A 24,778-nucleotide genomic window follows, 5' to 3' on the forward strand; every position below is an offset into this window, starting at 1 on the left:
AAAGGGTCCACCTAGCCTCATTCTATTTTATTAAGCTTTACGAGAAATCCATTAGAAACTGCTAAATAGAAAGCACTGGCTTGGATTTGGTTCTTATTTTAGGGGATTTGGGGGCAAAAGAAAACCTGTGCCTCGTATCCCCAGTTACAGCCTCTTTCTCAACATTTTTCTTTTATTAATGCACACACAAAAAATGACAGACTTGCCTTGTGAGGTCGAAAATAGAGATACAGGCTGAGAGGAAGAAACAAAGGAATCTGAAAGAAAATATACAGCGTGAGAATTTGACAACCTCACACAGGAATTTGAACTTTAACTTTCCTTTTTTTGTTTTTTTGGCCAAGCATCTTAATTTCACTGGGTTTAAGCAAGATGAGAAAACCCAAATCTATACTTCCAATTACTGTTTTCACTCACCTGGCAGCAAAACCTTAATTCATTTTCAAGATGCATTTCTAAAAGTTAATCAATTCAATTTTTTGGTCAAATATTCTCACCTGCAAAGGAAGAAAAGAGGAACCCCTAGCATTTTTAAACAAGTATAACCTCAAGAAAGATAATGCTCGCCTGCAACTTCATGTGGGAAAGGAAAAACAGGGATCTGAGTACTAACTGATTTTGCTTGTAACCATTTTCAACTTCATTTTGAGGAGTCAGTCACGAATATGAGTACTAAACATTATAGTTGGCAAATATGTAAAATTGACCCTGAATACTTTTTTTTTTTGCGGTACGCGGGCCTCTCACTGTTGTGGCCTCTCCCATCACGGAGCACAGGCTCCCGACACGCAGGCTCAGAGGCCATGGCTCACGGGCCCAGCCGCTCCCCAGCATGTGGGATCTTCCCGGACCGGGGCACGAACCCGCGTCCCCCGCATCGGCAGGCGGACTCTCAACCACTGCGCCACCAGGGAAGCCTGACACTGAATACTTTTAATGATTAAATACTTTTAATCACTATTAATCCACTGGGAAAACAGCACCAACATGAGAAATCTTCCATCTCTAAAATTATACTTCTCTAAATTTGGCAACATATATCAAAATTTTAAATGCATAGACTTTCTCTGCCACCTCCTGCACATAATCTTTGACTTGGCAGATATATTTGCATACATGTACAAAGACATGTATATAACGATATTCATAAGAGCACTGGTTATAAATACTAGGAATAATCTAAATGACCATCAATAGATGTCTACTTAGTTACATCCAAATAATGGAATACTTGTTGCTATGAAAAAGAATGAGGTACAGCTATATATGTTGATATATTAAATTAAAAACCAAAGTACTGAAGTGCATACAGTGTGCCTCCATTTGTTAACTGGCAACAAAAGGGACTTTGAGGTCTGGGGCAGGAGGGAGATTTGCTTTTCACTACAACCTTTGGCCTTAAAAGAAAAATCATGAAACAGAATATAAATTGCCATTGGTAAAAATGGAAAAAAAATTAATAAAAACAGCATGTGAAAAACAAAACCCTCCAAAAGTGCCCCTAAATATACTGATCTTTACTTAACGCCTTTTTTCTTGTAATTATAAAAATGTTTTCACAAATATTAGAGATACACTTAAATTGAGGAGATTGCTTTAAAGGACTGGGCCATCAGTATATCTGTAAGTACTAATCTAAATACAACACAGGGAATATAGCCTATATTTTATAGTAACTATAAATGGAGTATAACCCGTAAAAATTGTGAATCACTGCATTGTGCATCTGTAATGTACATAATATTGAACATCAACTATACCTCAGTTAAAAAAAAGCAAACTATTGGGGCTTCCCTGGTGGCGCAGTGGTTCAGAGTCCGCCTGCCGATGCAGGGGACACGGGTTTGTGCCCCGGTCCGGGAAGATCCCACATGCCGCGGAGTGGCTGGGCCCGTGAGCCATGGCCGCTGAGCCTGCGCTCCACAACAGGAGAGGCCACAACAGTGAGAGGCCCGCGTACCGCAAAAAAAAAAAAAAGAAAAAAAAGAAAACTATTTTGTCAACAGGCATGGAGCATGTTAACACCAAGGCAGAATTTAGTGGACAAGAGGCAGTAATTCAGTAACTCTAGACCAGAATTTAAAAATTCACTACTTTTTAATTATCTTAAAATGAAGCATCACATTTACTCCTACAAATGAAAAACAATTCACCTTTCCTTGTTAAAGCAAGCATTTCTATCTATTTCTTTAATGTTTCCAGATGGGTTCATTTCTTTTCTTTTAAATTTATTTATTTATTTATGGCTGCATTGGGTCTTCGCTGCTGTTCGAGGGCTTTCTCTAGTTGCAGCGAGAGGGGGCTACTCTTTGTTGTGGTGCGCAGGCTTCTCACTGCAGTGGCTTCTCTTGTTGAAGAGCACAGGTTCTAGGCGCTCGGGCTTCAGTAGTTGTGGCACGTGGGCTCTAGAGCGCAGGCTCCGTAGCTGTGGCGCATGGGGCTTAGTTGCTCCTTGCTCCGCAGCATGTGGGAACCTTCCCCGACCAGGGTTTGAACCCGTCTCCCCTGCATTGGTAGGCAGATTCTTAACCACTGCGCCACCAGGAAGGCCCCCAGATGGGTTCACTTCTGTATGCAATTATCTGCAACATTAAATCTCTGCCAACTGAACAAATCTGAAAATCCAAATGCTAAATAAGCCTGATGACAAAAAAGATCCTATGAACTTTTCATCTCCACCTGACACCCCTCCTAATGGAAAATTTCGACATACAAAGTTTTATGCAATAGCATCTATTTTGATACAGAACACAGATAACCAGTAGTAGTTTGCCACAATATTGCATGAGGTCTTCTAACTTACAAAACCATGTTGTACTCATATGCCATATTTATGCTACAGGCAACTGAACCCAAAAAAGGCAACCTTAATGCTCAAATACTATTAATTAAATCAAACATTATCTTCAAGTAGCTAGGTCTAGGCACTGTATTAGCACAGAGATGATGGTTGTGCACAAGCAACTGAAAAAGACAAACCAGCAAAACTGTATGCATTGTGGGAATGCAGCAGAGGCAGAAGAGACGTTCGTCAGGTGAACAAGACAGGGGAAGGCATTCTAGGGAGAAGGAACAACTAATCAGATTCCAAATGGCTTTAAATGTCATGTAATGAAATTTGGATATTATGTATAATGAGGCATCACTGAAGGTAAGGGATTCACAATATCACATGTATTTTAAAGAGAACTCTAGCAGCAGGGTAGAGTATGGACTTAAATGAAAAGCTACTACATAATCTTGGCAAGACATGAGGGCTTAACTAAGGCAATGAGGATGGGAATAAGGGGATAGATACGACAGGACAGAATGGCCTGGACTTGGTCATTGGATGTTGGAGACTGGAGAAGCAAAAATCAAAGGACTGAAGGACTACATGAAATGCCACTTGGTTGGGGAATGAAACAGAGGAAAAGGAATTCTTTATATTAATTTCCACTAAAAATAAGTTGTCTAAGGCATATCAAAGAGGAAACTGTTTACCAATATGAATAAGCTCAGGAGACAGGTAAGGGTTATAGATAAACATCTGGGAGTTAACATTTGGGTGAGAACTGACACCACTGGAGTGAATGAATTTGTCCAGGGAGAATCAGAGAGCTGTTAACAACGGAATCTTGACATACACTACCAATATTTAAAGAGGAGCAAGAAAGAACTACCAGTGAAGGAGACAGAAAGGAGTCAGTGTGTGGGAAAATGGTGTCACTTGGAGAAAGCTTTAGAGAAAGATTAACAGAGTCAAAATCCAATGAGTGGGGCTTCCCTGGCGGACAGTGGTTAAGAATCCACCTCCCAATTCAGGGGACATGGGTTCAAGCCCTGGTCCGGGAAGACCCCACATGCCGTGGAGCAACTAAGCCCGTGCGCCACAACACTGAGCCTGCGCTCTAGAGCCCGTGCTCTGCAACAAGAGAAGCCACGACAATGAGAAGCCTGCGTACCGTAACAGAGTAGCCCCTGCTTGCTGCAACTAGAGAAAGCTCACGCACAGCAACGAAGACTCAACACAGCCAAAAATAAATACAAATAAATAAATGAATATATTAAAAAAAAAAAGCCGATGAGTGGTTAAGACTTTCAAATGGGTCACTGAAGTTAAGTAATCAAGTAATTTAGCATTGATGACTCTATATAGAGAGGGGTGGGGAGCGGGCCAGGCACTGAAGACTGAGGAGTGAATGGAAGTTTAAAGTGTACGAAGTATGATGATAAAGGGAAGGACTAAAAACTGGGCAGCAGCTAGAGGGAGAGGCAGAGTCAAGGGAAAGAATTTTAGGAACGGAAGTGACAAGCATATTTATATAGAGAAAGGAGCAAGCAGAAGGAAAAAGACTGAACATGAAAAAGAAGCAATATTTGCAGGAACAAAGTCCAGGAAGTTGCTAGAAGGTAAGGGATAAAAAAGTACGAGTCGACCTGATGAAATCTAATTCCAAAAAATAATTAATTTATTTATAAATAAAATAATAAATCTGTGCATATATGTTTTATTTGTTTATTTATTTGGCTGTGTCAGGTCTTAGTTGCGGCATGCAGGCTCTTCCATTGTGGTGCATGGGTGTGGGCTTAGTTGCCCCGCGGCACGTGGGATCTTAGTTCCCCAACCAAGGTTCGAACCTGCATCCCCTGCATTGGAAGGCGGATTCTTAACCACTGGACCACAAAGGGAAGTCCCATAAATCTGTGCAAATATGAAGTTATAAGATTGTTCATCACAAATATTAAGGAAATTTAATAAAAATCTATTAGGGACTGGTTAAATAGGTTTTGGTATATCCATACGATGGGATACTATTCATTAAAAACTGTATTGTAGGGCTTCCCTGGTGGCGCAGTGGTTGAGAGTCCACCTGCCAATGCAGGGGACACGGGTTCGTGCTCCGGTCCGGGAAGATCCCACATGCCGCGGAGCGGCTGGGCCCGTGAGCCATGGCTGCTGACCCTGCGCGTCCGGAGCCTGTGCTCCGCAACGGGAGAGGCCACAACAGTGAGAGGCCCGCGTACCGCAAAAAAAAAAAAAAAAAAAAAAAAGATTGTTACAAAATGAAAGGATACAGTACCCACTGATTTTTAATTTTCTTTACATTTTTGTTTCCTAAATTTTCTATTATGAACATACATTTTTCTTATACTTCCTAACACATACCTATGCTCCCCCGCTACATGGAACGGGTTAGTTACCTTAAAGGGAGAAAAAGGACACCTAAAATGGGATCTCTAACAGGTCTTTCAATAAAACCATTTAGTGAATAATCTTACTAGTCTTCACACCACTGGATTTTCAATATTGATAATACTTTAAGCTGCAACAAACTGTCAAAACTAAAACTAAAACTAAAAAAAAAAAAATCATCCTCTTTGAAAACAGCTTCATTTCCCTTACTGAGTCCCAAGTATCTGTGATAGACACTGAATTAAGTATTTATATACATTATAAATCAAATCCTTACAAAAACTGAAGCTTGTAAGTGTCAGAATCAAGATTTAAACTTGAACTTTTCCTGAAAGCCTGTGCTTCTTCTCTATCACTCTGTCTACCAGTCAGATCACCTGGGGAAAATACACTAAATAAATCTGACTGTTTGAATTTTCTAAACTGCAGTAAAAACAGCTTCAGTGAATTGTTTATTTTGGTGATATCTGTCCTTCAACACCAGCAGAATACAGACGATTTTTTAGAGAAGTAAGTTACTCTAGGAACAACTTTGTATAATGACTTCTACAATTTAACGCCAAAGCTTTTTCCTTTGTGTTAGTTTCTATAGATTATTAAAGCATTTTCTAATACATAAGGAAAAATAAAGTATTTGAAATTTTATCTAAAACTAATATAATGAAAATGAGAAATTCATTGGCTCTTTTAAACATCTTTTCTAATATTAATATTCTCTCTAGGGACTTCCCTGGTGGTCCAGTGGCTAAGACTCCGCTCTCCCAATGCAGCAGGCCCACGTTTGATCCCTGGTCAGGGAACTAGAGCCCACATGCCGCAACTAAGAGTTTGCGTGCTGCAACTAAAGATCCCACGTGCTGCAACTTAAAGATCCCGCGTGCCGCCAACTAAGACCCGGTGCAGCCAAATTAATTAATTAATTAATTAAAAAAATTCTCTCTAATATCAAAACAAATGATTTTTATCATGTAGTTTTCCTTTTTGCTTTATAGCTGGGCCACAAAAAAATGTCAATCTTTCCACTCTCTCTCATGACCACCATTCTTGATGGCAACTCATGATCTCAGTAAAAACTGCTAAAGGGAGCCAATTACTGCCCTCTCCCCCATCAGAGCTCCAGGAATAGGCAGACATTTTTCTCCCAAAACTTAATGCCATTTTTTTCTTTTTCTTACCTTTTTGTGCTGGCTAGGACCTCCACTGCATTACTTGGACCTGCTTGCCTCTTCCAAAATAATTTATTTCATGATTAAGTCTTTCTCTCTCTTTTTGAAAAAAAAATTTTTGAGAATAATTTTAGATTTACAGAAAAGGCAAAAAGATTGTAGAGTGTTGCTTTATATCCAGCACTGTTTCCGCCATTAACATGTTACATTAGTATTGTGGTACATTTGTCAGAGTTAATGAACTAATATTGATACATTACTAATAACTAAAGCCCACACTTCGTTGTGATTTCATTAATTTTTCCCTATTGCCCCCCTCCTGTTCTAAGATCCCATCCAGGATACCACGTCACGTTTTGTCATCATGTCTCTTGAGCCTCCTGTGGACTATGACAATTTCTCAGACTTTCCTTACTTTGATGATCTTGACAGTTTTGAGCAGTACTGCTCAGATATTTTGCAGAATGTCCCTCAATTTGGATTTGTCTGATGTTTTTCTCATGGTTAGACTGGAGTTAGGAGTTTTAGGGAGGACTACCACTGAGGTGGCAACCCTTCACTGAGATGAAGGGCCATCCTTGTCACACCATATCAAGGGTTCATACTATTAATATGACTTACCACTGATGATATTAACCTTGATCCCCTGGCTGAGGTAGAGTTTGCCAAGTTTCTCCATGGTAGTACTTCTCTCCACCCTTCTACACTGTACCCTTTGGAAGCAAGTTACTAAGCACTTTCCAAACTTAAGGCATGGGGAGAATCTACATAAACTGGCAGGCTAATTTTTAATTTACTAGAGCTAACGTAACTATGGTAAATAGACCAATTAGTAATGTTTTGGTCCTCTGGAACCAATAAACCTAGATAAGATCTAATATCTAGTTAAATACATTCAATTTATTTGCTATTGGAAATAAATTCCAACCTGACTGGAAGCACCTTACGGCTACAGGCCACCTTACATGTCCCTGTATCTTTCATAGGCACAGAATATGATGGTCAGCATAGAGTAGAAGGCACAGAATATGGAGGCCTGAACATTACAGAGCCTTAATAAATGTTTGGTGAAAACTAAATAGTAAAAGTTTAAATTGTTATTTCAAAAACAGACTTTGAGTAGCTACTGGATATTAGTCCTACTAATGTAGTAATGTAGTTCCCTCTAGTGTAAGTCAAGATGCTCACTCTGTTACAACACTAAAAAGAGTTGGAAAGCTTTCTTTGTACGTTTGTGGAGTAAATGCATATGCAATCTAAAAGGAAAAGTAAGCAGAACTCTTGTTGCAAAAGAAACAACATTAGAAAGCCTGACAGAAAGAAACTGGACTGTATAAACAGTAAACTGGTTACAAATATTTTAATAACCCAACGTCTAAAGGAGTGCTACACTTACTGTCGTTAGGAATATCTTACCCTTCTCCAAATAATGTTTGAAACGTATCAAATCAAAATCTCAGATTCTGTTAGGAGTAAGATGGGAATCAAACTTATTCTAACGTATTTTAAGATTCTGACACATCAGACTAGCCTACCACTGAGTCCTTATTGGAAATGAGTCTCTTTCTAATACACCAAAATGTGGCATTCAAGTGGTTATAATTTTCTGGATTACGGCCATTAGTGGACTTAATACCTAGAGTCCAGAAGTAAGGACAGTAACGTACGATATATTTGGATATAGTTTTATGAGCTTACATGGAAATTCTCTCCTCAGCACCTAAATGAATATATAAATTTCCATATGTGTAAGTTTTTGCAACGCTTATAATTTGACTTTTAAAAACTAAATTTTCTTTACCTGAGGTTTATGAGTAGATTTCATAGTAGTTCACGAATCTGTGAAAGTTCATGCAATACTTCATTTATATGCATATTTTTCTGGGAAGAAGGTTTCTCCAACTATCTATCCATTCCATAAATTTACTGAATATCTATTATGAGCCCAGGATTAGTTTTAGTTGCTGAACAAAAACAATAAGGTCTCTGCTCTCTTTCAAAAACATCCGAGGGTCTGCTTTGTGCCAGGTTCTGTTCAGGCATTAGAGATAGAGCAGTGAATAAAGCAGCAAAAATCTCCACTCTGATGGAACTTATATTCTACCGTGGCAGACAGACAATATACAAAATAAATAAGTCAAATACTGTAAGATAGATTATGACAAGTGGTAAGAAAGATAAAGCAGGAAAGGCCTATAAGGTGTTTTTTCTCTTGTGCAAGTTAGATCAGGTGGCCAGGAAAAGACCTAAAGGAGGTGAGAAAGTGAAGAGCTGCGAGAATGTATGAGGGAAGAGCATTCTAGGCACAGTGAACAGCAAAGACGGCGGTAGAGAGCTATTCCTGGTGTGAAGAACAGCATGATCAGTGTGGCTAAAGCTGGGTAAGCAAGGGGGAGGCTGGGACCAGATATTATAGGGCTTCATAAGCCTTCTAAGGACTTCAGCATTTAATCTGAGTGGGATCAGAAGCTACTGGAGCATTTGCCAATGAGCGAAATAATCTGACTTACATTTTTCACAGGCTTCCACCAGCTGCTGTGCAGAGAAAAGACTGAAGAGAGCCAAGGGAGAAAGTCTGGAGACCACTTAGGAGGCAACTGCAGTGATCCAGGAGAGCTATGATAACAGCCTGGACCAGGGTGGTAGCAATGGAACTTGAGAAAACTAGTAGTCACTGAATATATTCTGAAGGTAGAATCAATAGGATTTGCTGATTGTTGTATGAAGGAAAGAGAGGAATCAAGGGCATTTAAAATGAGGAAGAGGGCTTCCCTGGTGGCGCAGTGGTTAAGAATCTGCCTGCCAATGTAGGGGACACGGGTTCGAGCCCTGGTCCGGGAAGATCCCACATGCCGCAGAGCAACTAAGTCTGTGCGCCACAACTACTGAGCCCGTGTGCCACAACTACTGAAGCCCACGTGCCTAGAGCCTGTGCTCCGCAATGAGAGAACCCACTGCAATGAGAAGCCCGCACACCGCAACGAAGAGTAGCCCCTGCTCGCCACAGTTAGAGAAAGCCCGCACACAGCAACGAAGACCCAACGCAGCCAAAAATAAATTAATTAATTGATTAATTAAAATAAAATAAAATGAGGAAGAGAAGTAACCACTGGATTTAACAATGTGGAAAATAACTGGTGAACTTGACAAGAGATGTTTCTGTAGAACGGTGGAGCAAAAAGGCACCCGGCTTAGGAACCATGGGACCAGAAGTGACGGTTTCTAAGTTAACTGGACTCAGTTAACCAATAACTGAATTCAAGAGGATGACTGAACCGTTTTTATCACATGCTGTTTCAAATTTCAAAGAGAGGCAGTGTACATATTTGAAAGAACTGAGTTGGTCCTCAATTCCTGTTTTATCCTATCTTCAACTTCACAGACACAAACCTTTGGGCATATCACTTAATTTCTCTGATTCCTCATCTGTAAAGTGAGATTTATTTCACTACCCACCTCACAGATAAAAAATATAAGTCTTTCTCCTATCGAATACAGCCTCTAAGAGATGTTGTATGCACAGCAACTAACAAAGAGCTTTAATGTATACTCAAACATTTGTTGAATTAAGTTAATGTATGGGCACAAATTAAACCATAAAGCAATATACAAAGGTAAGATATAAAAAATCAAATATTTCCAACTTTATGTAAAAAGAAGACAATGCTCACTGCTGAAATGCCTTCAGGTGGCTCTGTATTAGTTTTGCTAAAAATGTTTTTCAGAATACCCTTCAATATACCCTCAAGGGCAAATTGCCAGTGAGGAACAAGTCAAACAGCTCCTTCTGCCACCCCCCCACCCGCCTCCCCACTAGGTATGATGATGTGCTTACAGGCAAAACTCAACCAGTAGATTGGAAAAAACAGATACGAATATTTCTTTGAAATTTAAAGAGACCATCACAAGAGGAGGCTAACTGGTAACAATTACCACCACCCCCAAAACGTAAAACAGAAATGCAAATCCTATACAGTATTTAAAGGAATTCTCTCTGGGAATTCCCTGGCCGTCCAGTGGTTAGGACTCGGCGCTTTCACTGCCGTGGCCCAGGTTCAGTCCCTTGTCGGGGAACTAAGATCCCACAAGCCATGCAGTGCAGCCTTCTCCCCACCCCATCAAAAGAAAAAAGAAATAAACGGATTCTCTCTGAAATTGCAGTATTACAGAGTAACATGTCATACTCTAATAACAGATGTTACTAGTCAGATATGCAGTAAAAGACTTCAACGATGTAATCACAAGCAATACTGATTACAGCTAAACTTATGTAGCATACGTACTTTTTCAAAACACCTATAACATACCCGATGATCCAAATTAATTCTAGAATACCTGTTATGAATAAACAGAATAAAAGCTGTCAGTCTCCTGCACAACTCCTGAATGACTTAAATGATATGAACATAATATCGACTTGGTAATTTTTATTTTAAAAGTTTTACTATGAAATGTACATATTTTTCACAAGTCTGTACAGTTTAGGAGGCAGTTATAAATTCATCATTAACAATAAAGTTGAACACAAACTATAAGCTAGGTACACGCAACAAATAATGCATAGCTAACCATTTATTTGGAGCTTTTGTTAATTCTGCTCAGAATTACAAAAGTGGTAAATTCTAGGTTTATGGCTAGTCTAAAGAGAAGTGCCCTTCTAAAGAACAAACAACCTCTTGGCTCACACAAAACTGGAAACCTTAACTTTCCCCTGGCCCTTCAATGGCACATCACCAATTCCTTCACTACCAAGCTTTGTTTACAAATGCTTGTAACCTGCACAGGATTAAACAGGTGCCTCCTGTATCAGGACCAGTATATAATTTCCTCACGACAGAATACAATAAAAGCAATAATATTTTATTTTGTTTTCAGACCATCACTAAAATAATAAAAATAAAAACACTGATGCTCTTACCAGCTACTACATGAACAATTCCCAAGAGATTTCAATTTAAGAAAGGTGTAAGTGTTAAATATACATAGACTGGTTTGTTTGATCATAGTCATTAAACTATTTGTGAATTGACTCTAAAAGAAAACAGCATTAAAAGAAATCTTCTATTCCTGGGGAATAAAAACCACCTTAGTCAATAGGCATTTGTGAACCATGCTGACATGACCATTCTTGCTGTCTCCTGTACTCTTGCTTCCACTGATAGGAGTTTCACAATGTATCATAACTATACTTATGGTCAGAATGCTGCAGAAAGTATTTAAGCATACTGATGCCAAGCGATCTATGAAACATCCTGGCTCCCCCTCAACTTCTTTAACAGATCAGGTGAGTGAAAGGACTGGCAGCTCTTATTAATATGAGGGGTCAGAAGCTGAAACAACTGCCTCGCTTTTAGAAAGCAGAAAAAGATATAAGAGTATCCTTTACTGGGAGGAAGATTAAATGATTTCTCACTTGTAATTCAACTGTTTTTTGTATCTATGTGCTTCAAACCTGCAAAATCGATGTATCAAGTACTAGGTATTGTTATTCAATCAAAGTTAGGATCTAAGGGCAGCAAAGCAAATTTGTCTAGGTCACGTTCCTGAGGCTTAGGATGTGCACAAGGTCATACAATTAATGAGAGAGACAGGATTGAAATCTAGGTGTCTCTGGGGCTCAAGTCTGTGTGTTTATCACCATGTTATACTGTCACTGCTAATCTGAGATGAATACAATACAGATGTCAGTGTTGAACAGGTGGTCAGAGTTCTTTTTTACTCAAGAGTTAAGACTGAAAATACAAGTTACATAATCATGATTGATTGACGTGTTAGAACAAAGCGTAAAAATGATGCCTTAAAAAGTACACAGAACAACTCAGTTTCATGAGTGAAAAAGAAGTATTTAAAGCATTAAAGCATTAAAATATTTTTTAGTTGTCCAAGCTGTTTTTGCTTTAAGCTAACTTCCACAAACAGACACAAGAAATGTAGCTTTATTTTGGCACCATGATTTTCAGAGCAGTAATAAAGAATAGTCTCTAGCAAGTTATAGAATTTCAAAGGCTACAGACAACAAGCTATTAAAGCACTTTTAAACATCAGACAATAGACAGGTATCTATACTTGATGTCTAATAAGGCAACCCTCATCCTGAAAAGAGCACTAATTATTTACGTATTTTCTACCTCAACCTCAAATTTCTGCCTTTGAAATCCTCACTTTCCTTCAAAGGCAGAAATCCGGGAAGCCAATCCTGGCCCCGACCTTCTCCAAGCGTACATCATTGCCAGCTGCACTAATACCCGATGCACTGGAAGAGAGAGTGCTATTGCTGATCACCTTTAGGTAGGAACTAAATTTCTAAAATTTGGACAGGTCAGTCAAGACACAATTGTCTCCTGCAGGCACCAAGTGACCACTTCCTCTTCTTTTTTTATTTTTTGAAAGTCTCTAAAACCAAGAGGAGCTTGGTGAATGAAAGTGAAGCTAAAGGTTGACATCAACACAGATTTTTATTTTTTTAATTTTTTTTTTTTGCGGCACGCGGGCCTCTCACTGCTGTGGCCTCTCTCGTTGCAGAGCCTGTGCTCCGGACGCGCAGGCTCAGTGGCCATGGCTCACAGGCCCAGCCGCTCTGCGGCATGTGGGATCTTCCCGGACCGGGGCACAAACCCGTGTCCCCTGCATCGGCAGGCGAACTCTCAACCACTGCACCACCAGGGAAACCCAACACTTACAGATTTTTAAAACAAGGTAAATTTTTTAAGAATCCATTTTAAATGAGTCAAATTTTGGAATAACAGACTTCATCTTATTTTCATGGTGCAAAAGCTTGAGACATTTCCTCTGAGAGTTGCGGAAAGCATTCTGTAAGGAGGAAGAGCTTCTGCAATGAAATGATGACTATACACTGCAGTGTCTTAAGCTAAACTTTTCCAGTAGCGACCTGACAAATGAGGATCTTGCACTGAACCCACTAAAACTGTATTAATGATTTTTACACAATATTAATACATATTTGCAATGGGTAAGACTTTAAGGTGGAGAGAGTATCTAATTTAATTTTCAACTGTATCAAAAATTTAAAACCAAGAGAAATCAAAAGGTATGCACAAAAGGGCCAACAACCAAAGAGTAACCAATGACAAGTGATTAGAGCCAAAACACCAAGTTGCTAAATATATAAGGAAGCTGCTGTTCATCTGGACCTTTGCCCAGAATACAGAAATTTGGAGGAGAAACAGTGGTAGTTTAAAGGGGACAAGGGTTCTAAATTTGCTGCTTCATTCCTTTATGTGGACATGTAATCTTGGCCTTGCAGAAGCTTCCTCTGATACTGTTTCGACTGAAATGGCCATAACCACACTGGAAAATCCAAATGAGTACCAAAGCTCTTACGTGGAAATCCATTGTTCGAAAAACACGTAGAGAATATACTTAGAGCTAAGATCAATTTTGTTCTTTAGAACAATCAACCCAAGATTCTGGCAAAGGAGACGATGAAGCATTTTAAAACGTCTCAAAATCCTTTAAGGTAACTGAATAAACAGCAAAATTATCTGTACTCTGCCAAGCTTATGGCCCTTCTTTTGACAAAAAGCTTTTTTTTTCTTCTTCTTCTTGGAAGACTGAGTTCCTTTAAGAACCACCACCTGCTCATGGTGCTTTTTTTTCCCCCCCCTCAAGAAGGCATCTGCACTGCAGATCTCTGCACGAGGGGAGCTTGCCAGCCAGCTCCCACCACCAGGCAGACGCGTTATACAATGGAAACTGAAAGCGGCCTGCAGCTTCCCTCCTAGTCTTTCACAGAGATGGGAGGAGAAGGGGGTTCAACCAGCCCCTGCTTTGTCTGACTTTTCTCCCCCTCCCCCCTGTCTGCGGGAAACACTCCCTTTTGTTATACTTCGATCAATAATAGCCGACAAAAAGCATGAAATTAAAATATGTTGATGGCTTGGCATGACTCTACCTATTATCTTCTAGAATATAAGCAGCTACCCTCGTGTCCCCACCCCGACGCCGCGCCAGTGAAGAGCAGGCTGTGTTGCAGATGCAGCCACGGATCCATCTTGGACCATCAGCAGCTCCCTCCCAAATCTTCCCTGAGCTATTCTCATCACGCCTCCTTCTACCTCGGAGCCTCAGAAAAATCGGGCATTCGGTGTCTGGCCACAAAAAATTAAAAGCAGATGAAAACAGTATAGAAAACGGCCTCAGTGTTTCCATTAAACTTCCTCATCTTTCCCAAGGGCAACCAAAAAAAACCATGTTTTTTGGAAGACTACGAATGGCTGATTATGTCAACACCTGTTTGCAAAACCTGCAATGCAGCCCAACCTTTTCACCACCATCCCCTCAAAATCGTAAGGAGTCATTTCTCCTACCACCAACCTGCCCCAATCCGCTCAATCTCTCTAATCCTCCACTAAATCACCCCGGTTCAGAGGACGGCTCCCCCCGAACCCGTGTCTTTCCCCACCTGCCCGGTCTCGGCGTTAACGCCCACTCTCCAGAGTATCTCCCCTCCCCCAACCTGTTTTCCTCACACCCCGTTATTTCCTCACCGCCTGCAAGACCTGACGCTCCCCTCCCCCTTACCCCATTTTCCAGACGCTCCTTCCCGAGGGCCGAAGCCTTCCAGTACGCGAGAGTGATCTGCAGTCCCCGACCCCGAAGGTACCCCCCCTCCCGAGGTCGGGGTCCCCCGGCGCGCCTCACCGGCACAGGAGGAGCCGCAGCTCTTCGCCCCCAGGGCGGGGCAGGCTCCCGGGCTCCCGCCGCCGCCGCCACCGGGCGCAGAGGACTCGGCCACGGAGGATGACGAGGAGACGGATGGGGACTGAGTGGCCGCCGACGGCTCCGCCATGGCTGCGCGAGCAAAGGCGGGAGAGGGGTGAATAGCGATGTGGGACGGGAGAGAGGAAGGGAAAAGAAAATAATCGGGCGGCTGGTTCTCCAAAGTCGCCTCGCCTCTCCTCGCTCGGAGGACAGAGTCCGACAGACAGACTGCCTTAGCCGAGCGCCGCAAGAGGGCGGAAGCGCGAGCGCGCAGGCGCACAAAGGGCCCTCGGGCTGGTGGCGCGGGCGGGAGGCGGTCGAGTTGAGGCAGCCAGCGACGCAGGGCGCAGGCGCAAGAACTGTCCCTCCGCGCTCTAGCAGGGAAGGAGGGGCAAAACCAGCTTCGCCCAGCGCCCGGGCCAGTGGCTGGGGTGGGCCGTGCCCCTCGGGGACTAGGCGCAAGGGGCGTGACCAAGCATCAAGCCCCGCCCACCACTGCGGCCGAAGTGGGAGGGGGGCCTGCGGCTTAGTGTTGCTTCACGGCTCTTTTTGTGGATGTTTTAGCGTAGGCTGATTATGTGTTTTAACGATAGAAGTTTCTTTTTGCTTCCATTAGTGGAGCATATCTTTCCCACAGATTCCAGAGCCGATGTCTTTTGTCTGATGCGTTCCCGCTCTTAACTCCAATGGTGAAAAACACAGTGTAGGCCCACTCTGCAAGGTGCTTTATGAATTTTTCTGGATGTGTCGTAACATCTCATCACCATGAGGCAGAGATGGCACGATCTCCCATTTGGTAGGTGGAGAAAGATGCTGTACAGAGTGAAAAACTATTACTTATTCCAATCACATTGCAATGCAGCCGCAGAACCTGCTTCATGTTCTTATCTCATTACTGTTCCAAAAGAGGTATCCACCTTGGGTCTCAAGGTTGTCCTTTCCTCTAAATAGACTAACAGATAGAGAAGACACATTCTGAATGAAAAAAAAGCTGAGCTAATGAAAAAGAGCCAGGAGATAACATCCTGGCTGTGGTTATGGGGGATGGTAAAATGAGGTACTAAAAATTGAGACTATGGCACAAAAGACACGTAATTGAATTTTATTCGTAGCCTAAAAGACGTCCTTAGTGAAAACTGTATTTGAAACCAGATATCTAGCTTATACTGGATTTTGTTCAATTTTTGGCTTCTCTTTGGTCGGCTTGCGAAATTCAAAGCCTTCTCCCTACGTCTGGTCAAGTGATTTGAAACGTGCCTGATTCTTTTAAAAACGGAAATGTAGACTGGAAGTAATAAAGATGAAGACTGTAGGCTTTGTTATTGCTAAAGCAGCAATTGATGACCAGAAGGGCAATTGCAGGATCAGCAGATCCTGTAAAGATGCAACCTCATGAAGGGGGAGGTAGCCAGCCAAGCAGCCACAGAGAGGAAAAGTGATCTGACCAGAGGAAATCTTCTAGAACAGTCAGTGGACTACATCTGTCCTTGACAGTTTTTAAGGTCAGGTAAAGCCCAGACAGGAAAAAAACTCCTGGCCATTGAAACACTCTGAAAAAAGGCACAGAGAATATTTCCCAGAATAACTTTGTGGCAAATATCTAACTCTGGCACTTAACAGCATCAGATGACACTGCAGCAACCTGTCCCTTAGATGACAAAGAGAAATGCAATCCAATCTGATAACCAAGCCAGTTATCTACCCATTCTGATAAATGCATAAATTTTAAAAATTTACATTATTAGGTGCTGGATAAGGAAATGAATGAGGCTGGTCCCTAACTCTGACAGCAATTGCTAGGATCTGCAGACCCTGGCTGGAAAGGAATCCTGTTTCCATATCTAGAAAGAGAGAAAAGAAGATAAAAATCAAGACATTGATGTGGTCTTGGTGGTCTCTTCAAACCCTTCAGATTTTTTACATAAGACGCCTTTGTGCTAGATCCAATTCTTGAAGCTGCCTTTCCTTCCTGCTCTCATTTGCTGTACCAGTAAATTTCCCTGAGACTGACTCTTGCTTGGGCTGTTATTTGTATGCATGGTTTGTTCCACAGATGTTTACTGGTCACTTGCTGTGTGTATGACGGTATCCTGGGAACTTTGGAGGGATCCCAAAAATATGTTTGTCCTGAGCTTACAAGCTAGTTGGGGCTTAGAACATACATAAAGTTAAAAAAATACAAATTAAATAGCAACCAAAAACAACCCCCAAACAACACAAAATTATAATGCTATGATTAGATGACAAGTGAATTGTATGAATTTGAGAATATAGGGAATCACTATGGAGTTATAGTGACTTGGGGAGGTTTTATGAAGAAGCTAACTCAGGAGTTTGGAGTGGTAAGGAGGTCATTAAAGGCAAGGGAGAATGGTGTGAAGCAAAGGCATGGGCTGTTTTTGTGCAAGTATACAATAACACCTCCTTCTGGGCAGACCAATCACACAGAAGCACCCCTTCCTCCCAGCCCAGCCCATGATGCATGTCAATGCGGGCTTGACTAGCAGAACTTGGCTTAGATTTGATCCCATCTTGCCCCTCCCCTCCACAGGCTGCATTAGTGCAACATAACACAACACAGCCTTCTGTGGTGGCTGGAGGCCTAGAAGTGTGAGATGTTTTGGGTACGGTTAGCCCAGGTTGGCTAGAGCCAAGGGCTTGAATTAGGACAAGAGGGAGATAAAATGGGGAAGATGGGTTGGGGCCAGAGTGTGGAGAAGCAGTAACAGAGCCTTAAAGAATTGAGGGTTCATCTTAATGGGGATTCAGCATAAGTTTTCAGGCAGGGAAAGGCTCAGGTGGGATTGTTAAAGTGCTCACTGGAGTACAGCCATTTCTCAGGAGTTCTGAGCAATTTTTACTGCTGAGGAACTGAGCTGGGAAATCTTCCTTCTTGGTCCTATCCTTATGGGACAGACAGGTGTTTACAAAGCTAATTTCCCACATCATTTTCTAGGCCATCTTATTACCTAGTTTATTTTTTTTCTTGACTTTTAGAAAAAAAATTATTTAATTAAAAAATTTAGGGCTTCCCTGGTGGCGCAGTGGTTGGGAGTCCGCCTGCCGATGCAGGGGACACGGGTTCGTGCCCGGTCCGGGAGGATCCCACATGCCACGGAGCGGCTGGGCCCGTGAGCCATGGCCGCTGAGCCTGCGCGTCCGGAGCCTGTGCTCCGCAACGGGAGAGGCCACGACAGTGAGAGGCCCACGTACCGAAAAAAAAAAAAAAAAAAATTTAATATAGTCACATGCCATATATGTGTTTATATTCAAAAGTATATATACTATAAAGTTTTATTCTATCACCAACCCCTCTCCACCCACTGGTCTCCCCCTCTACACTCACATAGGTAATTACTGTTAGGAGCTTTTTGTGACAAGTGCACAGGTGAATATAGCAAATCTATATTCTTCTTTGTTATTTTTTTTTTTAATTTTTATTTTTGGCTGCGTTGGGTCTTTGTTGCTGCGCGCGGGCTTTCTCTAGTTGTGGAGAGCGGGGGCTACTCTTGGTTGCGGTGCGCAGGCTTCTCACCGCGGTGGCTTCTCTTGTTGCAGAGCACAGGCTCTAGGCGCGTGGGTTCAGTAGTTGTGGCTCATGGGCTCTAGAGTGCAGGCTCAGTAGTTGTGGTGCACGGGCTTAGTTGCTCCGCGGCATGTGGGATCTTCCCGGACCAGGGCTCGAACCTGTGTCCCCTGCATTGGCAGGCGGATTCTTAACCACTGTGCCACCAGGGAAGTCCTATATACCATTTTATAGGCGAGCAAAGTAAGGTATTTAAATGACACCCAGGGATGCCAGTAGTCCAGTCTGTCTTTTCTGAGTGCCCAGACTGTTGCTTAAATGTGGATCCTGCGAGTAGGTGGTAGGAGAGGAGGCTGAGCTGTCAGCAGAGTCAGTGAGTGGTAATTACTTACTTGGCTGTTTACCCCAGGAGGCTGTGAGTCTCTGGAGGACAAGAATGTGTCTTAGGCATTGTTGCAGCATTACTACCTAGCACTGTGCCTGGCACGCAATAAACACCCTATTTTTGGAAAACTGTGGATCCTGAGTCACAGTGGATGTTATTGCAGAAAACAATTTTTCTATTTTTGTGCTTTGTAACATAATTTAGCATCTCGAATATTTATGACATTGTTTTGCTCTTCCAGAATGAATATAATGATTACCAATTTTTGAGCACTAATTATGCATCATTCATAATTGCCAAACACTTACATCTCATTTAACCTACAACTCTGTGACTTGAGTATTCAAATCATTTGGCAGATGATGATAAAATGAGTTCAAAGAGGTTAACTAACTCACCCAAGTTTGCCCAGCTAGTGAGCATCAGAGCTAGAATTCAGAGCCAGCTCAGTCTGACCACAAAGCCAGTGGCCTTGACCATTCAAACATGTCTACATGTCACCTACTCTGGAAAACCACAAGGAAAGCTCAGCCTCTGGTCATACCACATGACTCAATTCAGAGTGAGATGGTTGAAGGCAGGCTCAAATCAGTCTCATCAATTTTTAGCATTTTGAACCTCCACTGTTTTGATGACCCTGGATACTTGAGAAGGAAACAACAATAACAAAACAGTTTTCTTGTTTACAGGGGTTGTTTTGTAAGCTGTGACTAATCCTAAAGTGTACCTATAATTTGTAGTGTTGTTCTAAGTGCCCAAAACTTCTACAGTGTATGGGGAAGCTGATGTGCTGACACTGACCTTGATGTTATATTGAGAAAGATGTAATGTATTTTAAAAAACATTTATTTTATTTATTTATTTTTGGCTGCATTGGGTCTTCGTTGCTGTGCGCGGGCTTTATCTAGTCGCGGCGAGCAGGGGCTGCTTTTCGTTGCGGTGCACAATGAGAACATTGTGGTTGCTTCTCTTGTTGCGGAGCACGGGCTCTAGGTGCGCGGGCTTCAATAGTTGTGACACCTGGGTTTAATTGCTCTGCGGCATGTGGGATCTTCCCAGACCAGGGATTGAACCCATGTCCCCTGCACTGGCAGGTGGATTCTTAACCACTGCGTCACCAGGGAAGTCCCTAACGTATACCTTCTTTATTCTTCCATTCAATAAATATTTGAGTTTCTACCATCTGCCTGGCACTGTTTGGGGGCACTGGAGATATAGCAGTGAACCAAAACAAAAATTCCTGTCCATTTGGAACTTATATTCTCATGGGAAGAGACAAACAAAAATAAAAGTAAAACTTAAAGTCAGGGCTTCCCTGGTGGCGCAGTGGTTGAGAGTCCGCCTGCCGATGCAGGGGACATGGGTTCGTGCCCCGGTTCGGGAAGATCCTGCATGCCGCGGAGCGGCTGGGCCCGTGAGCCATGGCCGCTGAGCCTGCGCGTCCGGAGCCTGTGCCCCCACAACGGGAGAGGCCACAACAGTGAGAGGCCCGCGTACCACAAAACAAAACAAAGTTAGATGTTGAGAAGCCTTATGGAGAAGGATGGGGAAGGGGAATATAGAATGCTGGGAGGTATGCTCAACTTTAAATTCTTTTTTTTTTTTTTTTACATCTTTATTGGAGTATAATTGCTTTACAATGGTGTGTTAGTTTCTGCTTTATAACAAAGTGAATCAGTTATACATATACATATGTTCCCATATCTCTTCCCTCTTGCGTCTCCCTCCCTCCCACCCTCCCTATCCCACCCCTCTAGGTGGTTACAAAGCACGGAGCTGATCTCCCTGTGCTATGCGGCTGCTTCCCACTATCTATCTACCTTACGTTTGGTAGTGTATATATGTCCATGCCTCTCTCTCGCTTTGTCACAGCTTACCCATCCCCCTCCCCATATCATCAAGTCCATTCTCTAGTAGGTCTGTGTCTTTATTCCTGTCTTACCCCTAGGTTCTTCATGACATTTTTTTTTCTTAAATTCCATATATATGTGTTAGCATATGGTATTCGTCTTTCTCTTTCTGACTTACTTCACTCTGTATGACAGACTCTAGGTCTATCCACCTCATTACAAATAGCTCAATTTCATTTCTTTTTATGGCTGAGTAATATTCCATTGTATATATGTGCCACATCTTCTTTATCCATTCATCCGATGACGGACACTTACGTTGTTTCCATGTCCTGCCTATTGTAAATAGAGCTGCAATGAACATTTTGGTACATGACTCTTTTTGAATTATGTTTTTCTCAGGGTATATGCCCAGTAGTGGGATTGCTGGGTCATATGGTAGTTCTATTTGTAGTTTTTTAAGGAACCTCCATACTGTTCTCCATAGTGGCTGTACCAATTCACATTCCCACCAGCAGTGCAAGAGTGTTCCCTTTTCTCCACACCCTCTCTAGCATTTATTGTTTCTAGATTTTTTGATGATGGCCCTCAATTTTAAATTCTTACACTGCATGTTGCAACTGTGACAAGTCATTAGCCTCTCGCTCCTTTCTCTTCTGAGCATGTCTCATAATGCCCTGGATTTGTGTCACATCCTGTAGGTCCTGCTTTCTGCACACCCAATGAGAAACCCCAGGAACCACTTGTCTTGAGGTTCTCATCTAGTTTCTTGCTGGCCAGAGTTAATTTAGATCTAACCTAGACTCAAATATGAAGCCTGGACGAGGGTATTCAGATAATCTTGAGAGTTTGCAGAGAATCAGAAGGTGCAGGGGAAAAGAAATCAAAACAGGACCTCTTCAGGTAAGATTAGGTAGAATTATCTTTACCTTTTCACTTCCGGCCTAATCACTTGGGGAGTGAAAAACAGCTCAAGGGCGTGGCAGGGCCTAGAGATATAGCTGGAAGGAGGTTCTGGGTAGGTTATAATAGTTAATGTAGAGGCAGAAGAAAGCAAGTGGAATAATTTGTCGAGTGAATGAGGCAATGGTGATGCCAAGAGGTGGTAGCAGTCGTGGGGAGGGAGATAGAGGCTTTAGCCTCTCATAAGCTCCACTAGCTATTTAGCCCCAGGACAACTGCCCCTACCCCAACGAATCCAAAATAACAATATCCTTCAACTGTGACAACTGACATTTTCTCAATCACACGTGAAGCGTGAATAAAAGCATTTTTGGAGAACCCTGTTTTGTATTGATCTACCATACAGTTTAAGTAAGAGTGTGATTGCCAAAGCAGCTCCAAAACAAGCTTCTCTAAGCCGTTGATTTACAAAATATGGCCATGGCTTAGACTGGACAAAGCCAGTGGAAGGACTTTGCCTAGAAGTTCTTACGTTAGCTATTAGAGTGGCTATGGTGCGCCATCAGGCTTGGACAGGGACGGGAATATGGGGCGAAGTTGCTGATGGTGATAATGAAGTCACGACCTCCTCTCCTTGTGAAGTCAAAATCATTTAAAAAAACAGCGATGCTCACGTCACCCAGGGTTGAGGCCTCCCTTCGGTCCTTAGGGCAGAGTGCCGTCGACCTATGGCCCCGGCCAGCGTTAAACACCAAAACCATCTCAAACACCGCCGGTAAGGATCTGAGAGGCCAGTTCCACCAACGCCTCCGCTGGGGGCCTGGCCTCAAGGCTAAGTGAGGGCAGGGCGGGGATGACTGGTCGGCCCACCGCTCCCTGCACAGCCTGCTGGGAGTTGTAGTTCAGTCGTCGAAGAGCCGCGGCAATTCACACCCCTCTCTTCCGCTTCCTCCCCGCCCGGATGAATGCGCAGAATGGGAACCGTTGGAGGGTACCCAGAGAGCGTGGGACTACAATTCCCAACGGACGGTTGCCCCCAGGGCGCAGCCCCAGGTAGTCGGCTGCGGGTGTCGGACTCCGGCGCACGCGCACACGCCTCGGGCGGTGGCAGAATTCGGCCGCGTGCGCTTTCCCGCTCCAGCCGGCTCGGCGCTCGCTGCACCTCGGGCTGTCGGTTGATCCTCGCCAGCCCGCTGTCTACGCGCCGTCTCGTGGTTTCGCGCGCCTCTCCTTCTCCCTAGTTTTTTGTAGAGCCCAGGCCACGCCCGTTTCCCGCCGCCAGGGCCTGGTTCGTTCCCGCCCCAGCCCGCCCCTCTCTGAGCTCCTGCTCCTTTTGCTGGAGGCGGAGGCTCCATGTTGTCCCCTCAGCGAGTGGTAGCGGCTGCATCGGGAGGAGCAGGTGAGGCGCGCTATTTACCCCGAGCCCGCTCCGTGGCCAACCCCGCCGCCCTCCCTGCTATAGTTTCGAGGAGACCGGACGCCCGCGCCGCCGCCCTTCCTCGTCCCGGGGTTGGGACCGCGCGCCTCTCGCTGGGGTCCCTTGGCCGACGAATTCGGGTCCGGGGACTGCTCGCGGGGCCGGGCCAGTCGGACGCGGGCGGCACCTTCCTCCGCTACCGGCTGGGAGCGGCCGACTTCGGGGGTCGGGCCGTGGGCCCGGAGGAGGCCGTTAGTGCCCCTCGGGGCTGCCGCCGCCCATCTGGCCCTTTCCCTCCCCACCTGGAGCGGCCCCCGAGGGTCGGTGGTCCTGGGGCGGCGTTTAGAGGCTGAGCTGGGCGCTCCGGGCTGCTGCCCTCTCCCTGCCTAGGCGCTTCGCTCGCTCGCGGGCCGGGAAACCTCGGGCCGAGTGGCTCTGGCCGTATTAACGGGCCCAGGGACTGGGGAAGGTAGATGCTTTATTTTTCAGCCTTTTAAAAAGCTCCGGAGGGCTGCGAAGCGTCTTTGAGTTGGAAGCTTTATTTTTATCCTAAAGACCTTGAGTTACAGGAGGTATTAGGGAAGTCGATTTTCAACCCGCACTTATCTCCCTAAAGGAGATAAAAGAATGTGGCCTAAAGATAAAAGAATGTGGCCTAAATTGATTTTTAGGAAGTTCTTTTAGTACGTTTGGTACAGTACATTGTTCTTTTGCTTTCTTGAATACACAAAGCATAGGGAAAGTATTAAAGAAAAAACAAATAGTCACCATAAATTCATGGATTTTAATTTCATCTGTCATTCTACCTGGCTTTATTCTTGTTTGCTGTGTGTGCTGTTGAAATGGCCAGAAGTTTTCACTTGCGAAATCTAAAGGCAAAAAAAAAAGAAGAAAAGAACATTGTTTGAAGACTCTTTTAATAAATCCTAGTCCTCAGATTTGAATACGAAGTTGGATGGAATGTTTTGGGAAGGAGAGAAAAGAACTAACGGACCAAAAACGTGGTTTCGCATTTTGGCTGGCTTTTGGAGAAGCAAAACCTACGTAGTTTTAAACCGCGACAAGTATTCAGCATTGCAGTGTACTGAATTTCAAATTACTGTGTTTTTTTCAATCCCCACAGAAACCAGCTCATAGTATAGAAATCTCTGTTGCTGCTTTAACACCTGTAAAGAAAACGCTTGATTGAAAAAGACCTCTACCTAATGAAGCATTACATTAGTAGAGCAGGTTGTTTTATTAGGTGTTGTTAACTGTCTTATTGGAGTAATCATAAAATTAAGAAAAGTAGTAAAAAGTAAGGATAAATGTGATGATGTGTACTAGCATAATTGTCTTAGTTTTCACTAAATAGGACTTGTTTGGATTAGGTTTTTTATAATTGGTTTTCTATGGCATAGCACATGCATTTTTCATTTTTATGATTCCTAAGTCATAAAATAAAAGGTATACTCACACTAATTATTTAAAATGAAATAATAGAGAATTGTAAGAAGCAAGAAATATAAAGTCATCTCTACTTTCCCAATTCCCCAGTGGTAGTCATTACAGTTTGGTCACGTATTCTAAGATTTCTTTCAAGTACCTTAGGGAATCCTAGGTTGTGTGAACTTGTTTGAGGTTTAAAATTTACC

At 43.1% G+C, this 24,778-nt stretch overlaps 2 protein-coding genes across 8 annotated transcripts in view; one reads left to right on the forward strand and one right to left on the reverse strand.

The window, feature by feature from the left end:
* RTN3 (reticulon 3) overlaps positions 1–15,448 on the reverse strand; it is a 62,063-nt gene extending 46,615 nt beyond the window's left edge. The window contains exons 1-2 of one of the 7 annotated variants that reach the window (XM_082627053.1): positions 15,004–15,448; positions 207–257 (exon numbers count right to left, since the gene is read on the reverse strand). In XM_082627053.1, the coding sequence (XP_082483179.1) occupies positions 207–257; positions 15,004–15,151 (199 nt within the window). In that variant the 5' untranslated portion in view covers positions 15,152–15,448. The remainder of the gene's footprint in view (positions 1–206; positions 258–15,003) is intronic. The other 6 variants (XM_082627049.1, XM_082627052.1, XM_082627054.1 and 3 more) reach the window with 6 other exon arrangements.
* A 7,361-nt stretch (positions 15,449–22,809) lies between these two features.
* The window catches only part of ATL3 (atlastin GTPase 3), a 50,566-nt gene continuing 48,597 nt past the window's right edge, over positions 22,810–24,778 (forward strand). Inside the window, exon 1 of the mRNA XM_082626535.1 lies at positions 22,810–23,126. Coding sequence (XP_082482661.1) covers positions 23,081–23,126 — 46 coding nt within the window. The 5' untranslated portion in view covers positions 22,810–23,080. The remainder of the gene's footprint in view (positions 23,127–24,778) is intronic.

This window comes from Mesoplodon mirus (assembly GCF_964341445.2).
Source record: "Mesoplodon mirus genome assembly, chromosome: 7".
NCBI classification, from domain to species: Eukaryota; Metazoa; Chordata; class Mammalia; order Artiodactyla; family Ziphiidae; genus Mesoplodon; species Mesoplodon mirus.